The sequence below is a fragment of the Nicotiana sylvestris genome, chromosome 8 (assembly GCF_000393655.2).
Source record: "Nicotiana sylvestris chromosome 8, ASM39365v2, whole genome shotgun sequence".
Classification (NCBI taxonomy): domain Eukaryota; kingdom Viridiplantae; phylum Streptophyta; class Magnoliopsida; order Solanales; family Solanaceae; genus Nicotiana; species Nicotiana sylvestris.
The window spans coordinates 165,075,297-165,089,493 of record NC_091064.1 but is presented as its reverse complement, the minus strand read 5'-3'; the positions used below and the strand labels follow the sequence as shown (position 1 = coordinate 165,089,493).

Below are 14,197 nucleotides of genomic sequence, written 5' to 3'. Positions count from 1 at the left end.
TGTTTGAATTGTCAGGAGGTTAAGTATGAGCATCAGAGGCCTGGTGGATTGTTTCAGAGGATTGAGCTTCCCGAGTGGAAGTGGGAGCGGATCACTATGGATTTCGTTGTTGGGCTCCCGCAGACTCGGAGGAAGTTCGACCCAGTATGGGTCATTGTTGATAGGCTAACCAAGTCAATGCATTTCATTCCTATGGTAGTCTCCTATTCATCCGAGAGGTTAACTGAGATCTATATCCGGGAGATTGTTCGTCTTCATGGTATGCCTGTGTCTATCATTTCGGACCGAGGTAAGCAGTTTACCTCGCGTTTTTGGAGAGCAGTTCAGCGAGAGTTGGGCACTCAGGTGGAGTTGAGTACAACATTTCATCCCCAGACAAATGGCCAGTCCGAGCGGACTATTCAGATTCTGGAGGATATGCTTCAAGCTTGTGTCATTGATTTTGGAGGCTCGTGGGATTAGTTTTTGCCTTTAGCAGAGTTTGCCTATAACAACAGCTATCAGTGGAGCATCCAGATGGCTCCTTATGAGGCTTTGTATGGTAGGCGAGGTCGATCTCCGGTTGGATGGTTTGAGACGGGGGAGGCTCGATTATTGGGTACGGATCTGGTTCAGGAGGCCTTGGACAAGGTCAGGATCATTCAGGATAGGCTTCATACAGCTCCATCCAGGTAAAAGAGTTATGCAGACCGCAAGGTTTGAGATGTGGATTTCATGGTTGGTGAGCGAGTATTGCTCCGAGTGTCGCCTATGAAGGGCGTGATGAGATTTGGGAAGAAGGGCAAGCTTAGCCCTAGGTTCATTGGCCCATTTGAGATTCTTGATCGAATGGGAGAGGTAGCTTATAGACTTGTATTGCCGCCGAGCTTATCAGCCATGCATTCAGTGTTTTATGTGTCCATGCTTCGGAAGTATCACGACGATCCATCCCACGTGTTAGATTTCAGCATTGTCCAGTTGGACAAGGACTTGTATTATGAGGAGGAACCGGTGGCTATTCTAGACCGGCAGGTTCGTCAGTTGAGGTCGAAGAGTTTTCCTTCTGTTCGTGTTCAATGGAGAGGTCAGCCTCCTGAGGCATCAACCTGGATTCCGAGTATGATATGCGGAGCAGTTATCCTCATCTTTTCCCCGACTCAGGTACTTCTTTCTTCTATCCATTCGAGGACGAACAGTTGTTTTAGAGGTGGAGAATGTGACGACCCAAAGAGTCATCACCTGTTTTTAATTGCATTCTGTGCTTTTGAGGCCTTGAAAACCTCACTTAGAGTTGCCTCGATTTGTGTGAACAGTCCGGGCGCGTAGCCGGAAAGCTTAAATATGAAATTCTGTGAAAAATGATGAAATTTGAGTTTTAAATGAATAAATTTGACTTCGGTTAATATTTTGGGTAAACGGACCCGGACCCGTGATTTGACAGTCCCGGAGGGTCCGTAGGAAAATATATAACTTGGGCGTATGTTCGAAATCGAATTCTGAGGTCCCAAGCCCGAGAAATGAATTTTTAAGTAAAATTGTTTTCTGAAAATGTTTAAGGAATTTTGAAATGAAATCTGATTAGAAAGTGATGGTATCGGTCCCGTATTTTGGTTCCGACATCCGGTACAGGTCTTATATATGGTTTAAGTCATTTATGTAAAATTTGGTTGAAAACGGAGTCCGTTTGACGTGATTCGGACCTAAATTGCTAAAGTTGATGTTTTATGAAGTTTGAGAAAAATCCTTTGATTTTGAGGTTTGATTCATTGTTTTTGAGGTTATTTTGGCGATTTGATTGCATGGATAAGTTTGTATGAAGTTGTTGAGTTAGTACGTGTGTTTGGTTAGGATCCTCGGGGGCTCAGGTGTGATTCGGATGTGTTTCGGAGGGTTTCGGATTTAGAAAATATTGCAGGTTTCTCAGCTGTTGGGTTTCTGGTACTTCCTTCTTCGCGCCACACGAACACGAAGGCCAAATGGGCCTGGGCAGGGGGTTGGGTAGTTGTCTTACGCGAACGCGAACCCTTGGACGCGAACGCGAATGCTCGAGGAGATTACTCTCCGCAAATGCGAGCCCGTGTACACGAACGCAAAGGCTCACCCAGCCTGACCATTGCGAACGCGAAGGGTCAGTCGCGAACGTGAAGGGCATTTTCGCCCAGTGATTTTAAAAAGGCCAAAAACAGAACACTTTCGGGATTTTATTTAAATTTCACAAACCTCTTCTTTTCCAAAGCTCTTAGACGATTTTTGAAGCTTCTCATCACCATAATCTCTTGATTAAGTAATCTTTAACTTGTTTTTTCATTTTCCATCAACACCCACTAGATTTTTAGGCCTAAAACATGTAACTAAGGGTAGAAATTAGGGATTTGGGTAGAGTTAGGGCTTTTTGATTATTTGTGATTTAGACCTCATTTTGGGGTCGAATTTGAAAATAAATTATATATTCGGGCTTTTGGGCGAATGGATGATCGAGTTTTGGTCCGAACCTCGTATTTTGACCAAGCGGGCCCGGGGTCGATTTTTGAGATTTTGGGAAGAATGATTGGAAAATTATAATTGAACATTGGAATTGGATTGTTTGGCACTTATTGATGATATTGAGTCAACTATGTATAGATTCGATTGGTTTGGAGCCGAATTTGAGAGGAAAAGCGGTGTTCGAGGCTTGAGTTGGCCGTGAAAGTTCGAGGTAAGTGTTCGGTCTAACCTCAGCTCGAGGTATTAGGAGTTGAGTCCTATTTGCTACTTGCTTCTTATTGAGTGCGACGTATAGGAATGGTGACGAGTATCTATACGTTGCTGTCGAGCATGATCGTGAGTCTTAAATTTGAACGTTGTTGTGCTCTTAGATGACACTTCGGATGCTTTAATTAATGATCTCCTATATTGAGTAAAGATATCCTCGTAGATCTTAGTTATGATTGAGTATTGTCATTAATTGAGCTGAGTACAAAATGAGTTCGGATTTGGTTATAGTTGATTCTCCCTTGCCGGGATGACTGTTTCGATATTGTTGTTCCCTTGCCGGGATTTCTTATAATTTTGTGATGACTTGTAAATGGGAACGGGTGGTATGCCTACCACAAGATATAATGAAATAGGAGCGGGTGGTACGCCTACCACAAGATATAATGAAATGGGAGCGGGTGGTACGCCTACCACAAGATATGATGAAATGGGAGCGGGTGGTACGCCTACCACAAGATCAATGAAATGGGAGCGGGTGGTACGCCTACCACGAGATATAATAAAATGGAAGCGGGTGGTACGCCTACCACGAGATATACTGAAATGGGAGTGGGTGGTATGCCTACCACAAGATATAATGAAATGGGAGCGGGTGGTACGCCTACCACAAGATATGAGAAATGGGATCGGGTTGCACGCCTGCAACAAGATGAAACTGAAAGTGAAAGTTGCCTTATTTCTTTTTATCCGTGTTAGAAGTTAAATTGTAGTTTCCTTATTATTCTTTGATATTCTGTTTTATCTGCTACCCCCGAAGCATGTTCCCCTTCCCTAGCTTTGATTGCTTATTACCTGTTTACTTTTTCCGCCATATATTATATAACTGCACAAGTTTATCTGGAGTCTGGTCCTAGCCTCGTCACTACCTCGCCGGGGTTAGGCCAGACACTTACCAGCACATGGGGTCGGTTGTGCTGATGCTACACTCTGCACTTATGTGCAGATACCGGAGCAGCGTTTGAGCAACAACATTAGCTCGGGAGCCAGCCTTCAGTCCTCATAGACACCGAGGTAGTCTTGCAGGCGTCCGTAGGCCCGGCGTCTACTCTATCCTATTTTATATTCTGTTATCTCATGTATTCGAGACATACAATGTTATCTTTCTTTCAAACTGATGTATGTAGTATTCTTAGTAGTCCGTGGATGATGTGACACCAGGTTCTGGGTAGAGATATGTATTGGTTTCTAGATATTTGGGTGTCATATTTATTTAACACTTCTGCTAAATTTTATTTTTCGCTGTCATTTAAATGCTTAATCATTGATAATTTAACTGGCGAAACATGTATATAAACGAATGAGTTAGTGGTTTCTAAGTTCATGGCTTTCCTAACTTCTACGAGTGGGCGTCATCACGACTTCCGAGAGTGGGAATTCGGGGTCGTGACAATGTCTTAGTAATTAGTATACTCTGTAGTTACTAGGATGTGTCGTCGCTATCCTAGCACTACACCAAATCTAATTACAAAATGTACTTCCCAACAGACTCTAAAAATCTCAGAAATTTGGTTTTCCTCTTAGACCTACAATTGCAATGCTTTTATAACTTAACATAAATTATGCAATGCAAATTAAGTGGACGTTGGGACATAAGAATTATATAATTCCGAAAAAAAGTAAAATTGTAAGAATGAAGTGAAAATGGTATCTGAAAATTAGAATTGTGTTTGGACATGAATATAGTTTTGAGTTGTGTTTGAATTTTGGTGAGTGATCTAGTGAAAATTTTGAAAAACGGCTTTTTGGAGTTTTATAAATTTTCGAAAAATTTCAAAATCTATCTTCAAGTGAAGATTAAAATTTTTATGGCCAAAAACTGATTAAAAAAAAAAAAAGTAAAAAATATTTCATAGCCAAACGGGCTCTAAAAATGTGCATATGGAATTAAATGAAAGCGAGATCCTGCAACTCATGAACTATTGTATCCACACAATTTAATTATACTTGGACGCGGTTTCTATTGATTGGTCAATATTTTAGGATCATATCATTAATGCATGACATAGCAAGGGAAAGAAAAACTTATGAACTTGCTAGGGTATATTCTATCTTCTTAGCCATTCTCTGCAGCCCAACTTCATACTTCTTTACCAAATCCTCCAATCTCATCCTTTCAACTGGATCAACGGTGATAAACCACTCGATCACACATCCATTTTGACCATCAACTTCATCTGGGACAATCCTGACCGTCGAAAAGTATGACTTGAAACCAATGTTACAATCTACTATCTCATAACTTAATGTCCTCTCAATTGGATTAATAGCCACCAACCTCTCCTTGGACCAGCTCACCGGAGCTTCTCCGCCAGCGGCGCCACCACTCTCCGGTGGGAGAGAGAATCCGGCACAGTATCGTATGCAACCAACTTCACCATTTTCACCATAGATGCCATAACATGTTGGCAAGCTAGAGAACCATTTGTTAAGGCCAAAGAAATCTTTGAAAAGAGAAAATATTTGGTCTGCACTAATTGCCTTTTGTAATTTTGTTGAGACATTAATTTCCCACTTTGGTTGTGAATCTTTTTGCTCCATTAAAGAAGATGAATTCAGATCCAATCTGTTATTGATGGAAGACTATATATGAGTAAAGTTTATAGGATTTTTTATTTTTTTATTTTTGACAAAAAGGATATGGAAAATAATTAATGAGCCTTTGGAATTTTCTGTATGTTATGTTTCTATAGTCATATAAGGACAACTAGCTTTGGACTAATTTATTGTTGTTGGTTTTGTATGTCTTTTTTTATTTGGAGTTTGGAGGGCTCACATTAAAAGCGTATCCAATTTTTATTTTAGCAAATAAAAAAAAAAATCTTTTTTTTTTTGTGTTACTCTTATCATTTCTTGCTTATTTTGCAAATTATTTTCAAATTTTATTATTATTATAAAAATATACTTTTTTTGAAAGGGAGTGCAAAATAAAAAATGAAGGGAGGGAATATATAATTCTTTCTAGTCAGTCCTTTCTCGATAGTGCTTCTAATCATATGAAACTTATTCTTTTCTTGAACAGTTGGTTGCGGGAACAAGAATATTAAACGACATAATAATTTTATTTTAACAGACGTCCCGTTAAATTTATTCAAATTTCTCGTTTAGTCACATAAATTAAGTGTATGACCTATTAGACACCTAATGTATACTCAAGGTGTACCTATTGAACCCTTCAAAATAGTTAAGGTTATAAAAATATGCATACTTAAGTGTTCGAAGAAGTGGCGATAAACAAATAATATAATGACACGCGACACAATAGAACATAAAATCATATGTTTAAGGTTTTTCTTTTTTTTTTTCCTTTATTTTTCTTCTTTCTTCTACTACCAATAAAGTGCCGTGACATCAATGTCAATGGCCATCAACCACTGCCTTCTCCAAGACCTGGAGTATGTTATCACTTTTTTTAAAAGGTAAAATTCGCCCTTCTCAAGCAAGTTTGAAGCGCAAAATTAGTTATATATATATATATATATATATGCCCGCGGAAAATTAGGTTTCTTGCTGTTCACCTATATGATCAAAGTGTCTAACGCCTCATTTTTTTTTTTTAAGATTAAAATGTCTGAATACATATCTGAATATCAAGATGTGTATTAAGATGATATCTAAATTTAAATACACATATGAATATTAAGATGTTATCAAAATTTGAAAATACTAAAGAATTAAGATTATTTGATTTTTAACGTCTGAATATATAAAATCTTTATTTGAAAATTAATAAATATAAAATTCAAATAAAATATTAATTAATCTAATATTCTATCAATAAAATATATTTTTTTTAAATATGGTAGTTGCTGGTGGTGATGATGGCTAACGATGGTGCTTGTGAATGCCAACTAGAGGCGATGGTTGGTGATAGTTTTGGTTGATGATGGTGGTTCAGGGTAGTAGCTAGTGGTGATTAGTAGTGGTGATAGTTAATAATGGCGGGTGGTGGTGGTAGTTATGATTGAGGAAGGTAGTGATAGTTTATAATGATGGGTAGTGCTGACTATGGTTATTGATGGTGATGGGGTGGTTAGTTTGTGGTAGTTGAGGTGGATGAGTGTTGGCTGTGGTTGAGAATGATGGTGGTTGAAGTGGTGGGTGTTGGTAGCCGATAATGGTGGCAACTATGATTGAGGATAATAGTGGTGGTGGTGGTGGTGGTGGTGGTGGTGGTGGTGGCGGTGACGGCATGGTGGTAGTTGATAATGGTAGACGGTGGCGGCAATTAATAAAGAATATGGATAATAGCATCTTAACGAAATTAAGTCTCTATTATAGATCATAATCATGCAGGCATATTCAGACTTATTAAGTGGTTGTTAAAAAAACAAACACACTTAATGATTAAGACCTGAATAATTAAGATTTAGACTTTAAAAATAAATGCACTTAATGTCTGAGATCTGAATAATTAAGATTCAGACCTTCATGAAGTATAAACAAATGAGGCCTAACTCACTAAAGAATTATTTAATATTTTTTTTGTAGAGTGATGAAAAATGGATTGTTGTTTCTGTCTTGTATCTTATTGTTTTATAAATGGCCTTTTATAATCCAAGAAACTATTTCTTTCACAAACAAAACAAGTTCCTGCATTTAAATAATACAAATTTAAACAGATAAATACTTGCGTTTGGATTGAAGAGGCTCCGGCCTCTCTATAGGATATTGTTCCTAACTTCTTTTGCTCACAAAAGGCGCTAGTTTAGTTAGTTATAGAGAAAAATGGCATTGTATAGCCGCTCTCAAAATAATAGTAAAAAAAATATTATATATATATATATATATATGTTGTATGTTATTAGTTTGGGGAAGGAGAAAAGAGGACTGACTTCATTCGCAAATCATAGCCACATGTTATTAGTTAAAGTAACATGAGCAAAAAGGAGGCGATTAAAGACATTTTAGAGTTGGTAGTGACAAATAATTTAATCTGAATCAAGATCATTACCTAAAATTCCGATAGGACAGTTGTCAAAAGTAAACAGCGGAGAGAGAAATTCTATTTATTATTATTATATAACTACAAAAAAAAAAAAACATGCAAGTACACATAAAACATGAAGTGATTCTTAGCCAATTAAAAATTTGTTAAGTGCTTATCAACAGAATCTTTATGTAGCCATTTTTTTTAAAGTGGTATTATAAGACAATTGGATAAATTTCTGAGATAGCTAAATTTGGGTGAAGATTAACAAAGTTATGCCTTGATTAAATTTTCACTGGAGTTCTAACAGATGACGTTAGAGCAGAATTGAAGTATTTTGCCATTTATAATACTTCTTCCTTCCCAATATGTTTGGCGTTACTATTATTTAGGAAATCAAATAATTTCCCTTAACTATATGATGATGAAATCAAATTCGATTATCACCAAGCAATTTCATTTCCTCTTTCTCTGCACGAATCTCTCCCAGCCTTTCTCTCTTCCAGACTCATTCATCTTGTTTTCCTTGTGTATGTCTATCTCTGATTCATTATATACATGTTTAGCCAAACTTTTAAAATCAGCTTATTTTGAACAGTTTTTTTTAAATGCTTTTAAAAAAACACTTTAGGTGAGAAATAATTTTTGTTTGGCTAATTAATTTGAAAAGCATTTTCCAGCAGCAATTAGTATCTGACTAAGTTTTTAAAAAGTATTTTTAAATATATTTTTCTCAAAAATACTTTTAAAAAGTGCTTTTGAGAAGAAGTTTTTTTTTTTTTTTTGCTTCTCAAAAATATTTTTCTAATCAAAAAGCTTGGCCAAACACCTTAATTTTAAGGAAAAACACTTTTTTTATAAAAAAAAAAAAAGTTTTGAATTTGGAGAAACTTAACCAAACTAGCAATTAATATCTCATAAAACGAGTAGTAGTGTCATTGCTAATTGAGAAATTTATAAAACTGTTACAAATAAAAGCATGGTCTTGAATAATGAGACAATTATTCTGATAAAGCCACAATGGGAATAACTACACTTGTAATATCAATGGATCACATTGAGGGAAAAACCAATATAGACTCTTAATTTGGGTTTAGAATCAAAACTGTTGTTTGCATGGGGTAAAATATGCTATGACACGTGGCCATTCAAAAAGACAAGAGCTCCGCTTGTCACCAAAAAGAATAATGTTCATAAAGGTGTGATAAATGCTCTGCGCCCGGTAGCATTTAATGAAGAATATTACGCGACATTAAGAGCGATAGTCCATTACAGGAAATTTGGCATTTATGTTCACCATTACACCTTTATCAATGAATCACGTAATTGACATTGAAGAAGGGCTCGATCCTAGGACCTTGTTCCCTAGACATGACTATAAATAGTGAGCTCAATTATCATTGTAAAGGACCGAATTTTCTGGCAAACTTACACTAAATTCTATACAAAGCTTAATACAATCTTACTTTCTTGCTTTTTGATCTCACTATTATTATGCCCGGAAACCTTGTTCCCGGAACTGTCACTTCTGCCATTTCATCTACATTTTAAGGTTAAATATTGTATAATTCTTCGATTATTTTATTATTTCAGGATCAAATTAGTTCACTTGTCTAGAAACCACATATAAATTCAACTATACCGTTTTACGGGTAAACAGTTTGGCACCCACCGTGGGGCCTATACAATCGTACAATTAAATTGATCCTTGCCTTTTAACTAACGAGTTTTGATTGTTCTGTCTTAGAAAAAATCATAAGAAATGGCAGATAACAATGTTAACAACACGCACAACCCCGAAATTCAAGGAAGTCAGCCTCATTTCGAGGACTCAATCAGTGACATCCACAATGAGGGGAATAGTGCCACACCGGTGCATGACAGTTGTGAGCACGTGATTTTTGCTTCACAAAACTACTCCAAAAGAAATCAAAAAATAAAACCTCCATTTTCTTGGTGTACAATTTTTAGGATTTGCGGGGCATTTTTGAGTAATTATTTGTGTTTTGTCAGTAAATGGTTATCCTGTTATAATTAATAGAAATAATAAAAAATATGTGGCATGTGCACTTAGTATTCTTGTTTCTTACAAATAGGAATTAATTAAACCATAATTGGGTTTTAAAAGAAAGAAAATCACAAAAATATGTAATTGTTGTAATTTTGTCATTTAAATGTGCCATTGTGTGATTTCATTTTTTTGTTTTGTGTGTTAATTGTTGTAAGTGTTAATTAATATTTGTAGTTGTATTTAGATTTTACAATTAATTAGGAATTGTGTTTAAATTAGAAAATTAAAGAAGAAAAAGGAAAAGAGTTCAAAAATGAAGAAAGATTCGGACTGGGCCTTTTTAAAAGAAAGTCAGGCCCAAGGGTTGCACTTCCTACCTGGCCCAGATCTGCCAACCCAAAAAACTATCAAACGACGTAGTATAGGGCAAGAGCTACGTCATTTTGATGGTGCCCGTCCAGGTAATTTCAAGACAATCAAACGACGCCGCATTGGCATTTTTCATCTGGACCGTTGATCAAATAGATCGAACGGTCCAGTTCAGTTCTTTCATTAAACCAAACGACGCCGTATGATTGTATTTAATCGGGACCGTTCATTATTTTTGATCTGATGGTTCCCAGGCCTTCTCCCATGAACCGACCCACTCCCGTCTGAGACCGACCCATTCCCCAACCTAAACCAAACGACACCGTTCAGTTAAATGAGTTGATCCAGGCCGTAGATCTTACCTGATCCAATGGTCAAGATCAGACCACCCCTCCCCTATATAAACTGAATTCATACCCCAGCCCCCTAACCAAGCACCACACCCCCCTCACCTTCCTGTTCATCATCGTCTCTAAGACGACACCCCCCAAACCCTAGCCGCCCTAGTTCCCTCTCACCTGAAACCCGGCGGTAATGACGCCACCGGTCACCACCTTAACACCCCTGAATCACCTCGACCTCCTCTTTCCAACCATCATCATAACTCCTCTCGAATCAGGCCCCAACTCTTCGAATCTTAAATCGAAGGTTGGCCTGAAAACCCAACCATCTCCGATGATCACCAAACTAACACACAGTGACCTTCCAGCCACCCCCAACACAGATCCTCAAACCGTTTGGCTCGAATCATCTCAGAGCTTCTCGAATCTTTATTTGAATATTCGAGCCAAACATAAACTTACCCAGATCCGTCCCAAATTTATACCAGGTGACCCCCAGGCTTCCCTCACCCCTAAAACACCACTGGTTCCTTTCGAATCTGGCTAGAAACACTCGAGCCCTAAATCTGAAAAAAACGGAACCCTAAAATTCCGAATCATGGAATCTGTCCAAATTAATTGAAGGGTTGGGGTCTAATAGACCTTAATCGAGAGAAATTAAAGTCTGTTCGACCTCAAAGTGCTTAGGTCTGAGTTCGAGCCTGGGTCCGCATAATTCTGAGGTTCTGAGGTATTTTTCTTTTTCTTTTATTCTATATTTATGATTTTCTATCTATGTATCTGCTTAGTTTAGTTTTATTGATTTCCCCTGCTGTTCAGTTCGTCCTCTCATCTCAATAGACCTTTTTATTTGGTCCAAATCTGTCATTTGTTTATGATTGCTGTAATTATTATGTGTGTGATCGATTAATAAGTTGCGTCGATTAGTTAGTTTCCATTTAATCCATGATTCTGGTAATAACACTGAAATTATTTGAATTGCTTATTTCTTTGTTGCTGATTTGCTCAGTGTCAGTTGTAATACGTAATCAACTAATTAAGATTCATTAATTAGTTCGTTTGTATAGATTGAATCATTCAACATTCTGTTTGATTATAGTTTTTGATTGTTAGTTGTCCGATTAGTTAAAATTCTGTTTGATTGTAAATATTGTTCTGAATCATGGAAATCTTTGTATTTAATGTATTTTCTGCATTAAAATCTTAGGATTTGGTTGCAGTTGTTAAGCAGATTAGTTTAGATAATTTTTAAGTTTGGGCAGATTGGTTTAGGCAGTAATATTAAGTGATTTTCAGGGGTGATTTGGGAATAAAACAGTTAGGATGATACTTTATTGTTAGTGCTTTGTCAATGGGGTATTAATTAATGCACTAATGGGGAACAAAGAGAATTGGGGTTGCTGATAAATAGAAAAGTTGGCCTTAGTGGGATGAAAAGTTGAAAGAAATCAGATTTTAGTGGAAAATCTGTTTTTAAAATAGAAAGAGGGGGGTCAGGCAGTAAGGAGAAAGGGGGAGCCAATTTGTATAAAAGGGGGTTGGGGACTGATTTTTAGGAGAGGAGCTTCTGGAAAAAAAAACACATTCTGAAAAAAAAAAGAGCTGAAGAAAATTTATTAGGAGAAGAAAAAGATTGAAGAAGGCTATTACATTCTAAGGGAACATTCTGAGAGGAAGGGAGTGAGAAAAGATACAGAGATAGAGTTTAAGATTTAAAAAAAAAGATTCAAAATTCAGAAATATATTGAAAAGGATACAAATATTACTGTTTCTTTAAAATTTCTGAAATTCTTAAGGTCTTTCAATTCTGAAATAACTCTTGAATGATCAGATGTTAAAATGATTCGAATTTGTTGATTTTCAAGTGTTTGTTTCAAGTGTTGGCTGCTTTCTGATGAATTGATCATCAATTGATTTTTCCACTGGCTTGAAATTGATTCAAAAATTGGTTTTCCTTGGTGTGTTTCTGCTGTTGGGTTTTGTTGCTACTACTGCTGAATATTACCTCTTTTACCCTCATTTTCAGGTATATATTTTTAGACTTATGTCATGCAAAGCTTCGATATTGCAGAGAAATGAAATCTGGAATTTCAAATATGTCCTCTATCCATTTAAATCTATTAGTTAAGTTTTAGTTTTTTTAGTTAGCTAATATATCTTATACTTGACATGGGAGCTATTAGCCAACTGGCCTCTTTTGAAGTTAGTATAAGCTCTGCAGTAATTTTATTTATTTCTGAAGCTTAGTGGTAATATTTATCTTCGAATTGTCGATATGGGAAACTTGGTAGAAAATTGACCATTAATTAAATTTTGTGTTTAAACCTTGTTAGCTAAGTGCAGGGTAGTATGGAAATATCAAGAAACCACACTAGTATATTTCGTCAAGCATCAGATTTTTGTTTAATTCTAGTTGATGTAAGTATTCTTGTTTGTATGTAATATGGTATGATAACAGCTATGGGGATAACCATAAGTGAGAGGTAAATTGATATAATCCGTTACGCTTAAGGTATTGGAACATTTCGAAAGATTGATGTGTATCTGCGGCATATGTAGTATAAATTTGTCTATTAAATCATTTTATAAATCAGTTTTCTTTATTAATGATAAATGGCCTATTTTACTTTAGGAATGCAATTAGCCCATTTCTTATAAAAAAATAATATAAAAATAATGTCAACATCATTATAAGGTATAGATTTAGTATTTATAAATAGTTTGCATAAGTCTAAATAATAATTGGTTTGGTTTTGTCCATCTAAAACTCAATCGTCATAAGCGAATTAACTGAATAATTAGGACTTTGGACTAAAAATGGTTGTGTACAAGAGGATGGGACTTATGAATACTGATTTCGGTATTTTAAGTAAAAGATATACAAAGTGGAGTTTGCTCCAAGTAGAGTAGTGGTTTTTATGAAATAAAAGGTTTGCTTATCAGCTAAGTTTCTCCTAACTTTACACGTAAACCATTTGGCAAGCTTTAAAACACATACACTTGGTCCCAAGCATAGGAAGGGAATAAACAACTTGTGAATGGTTATCAAGCTCTAAGGCACCTAAGTGAATTATGGATACTGTGTGCACGGTAAGGTTGTAATTTTAGTTTCAAATTAATATTTTTATTATCTCATTAATGTTTCTAGGAGAATAGTTTCGAGGCATGTCGTTCACACATTTAAATCCTATAACCTATAGCCAACACTTAATAAATCTTGATTCTCTGGAAATCAAGGCACACCATTCAGTAAATTCCCACGGCTTTCATATTTAATATAGACATACAAATAACAAACATTCGTAGAAAATCTTAGGACCGTTTAAAATATTATAAGTGTAGTTGTGGACACGTTCGCGTGACATGATTACATTTCTAAAGACAATTCGGAGTATGCATTCGCGCAACTTCGAGCAAATCTTCTTAATAAAAAGGGGTTTTTGGAGTTTATTAAATTAATTTATCTCATATAGTCCGAGGTGCACAGCTCACCATTTAATCATACAAGAATGACAAATGTTCGTAGTTTTGTTTTAAGCATGCGCAACTTCGGCCAAATTCATTTTTTTTTAAAAATGTTATTAACCTCATTGTGTACACGTACGCGTGACATGACTCTTTACATAAAAAAAACGAATATACATACGTGTGATTCGTTTCAAGACAATTCTATAATTACAAACAGTCTAGCTAAAAGCGGTAATAAAAGTTAAAACTGTGCAAAATATTCAAAAAATATATAATAAGTCAGATAATTAGGCCAAGTATAAATTGTTAAGCGACCGTGCTAGAACCACAGAATTCGGGAGTGCCTAA

The 14,197-nt window shown here is 36.2% G+C and overlaps 1 protein-coding gene across 1 annotated transcript; it reads right to left on the bottom strand.

Moving 5' to 3' along the window:
* Positions 1 to 4,667: 4,667 nt before the first annotated feature.
* On the bottom strand, positions 4,668 to 5,486 carry LOC104239609 (lachrymatory-factor synthase). The gene has a single exon (XM_009794286.2). The coding sequence runs from the start codon at positions 5,269 to 5,271 to the stop codon at positions 4,756 to 4,758; it is 516 nt and encodes a 171-aa protein (XP_009792588.1). The 5' UTR covers positions 5,272 to 5,486; the 3' UTR covers positions 4,668 to 4,755.
* Positions 5,487 to 14,197: the final 8,711 nt, after the last annotated feature.

Excerpts from the sequence above, each read along its gene's own strand:
- LOC104239609 (XM_009794286.2), bottom strand. The coding sequence starts at position 5,271 with ATGGAGCAAAAAGATTCACAACCAAAGTGGGAAATTAATGTCTCAACA.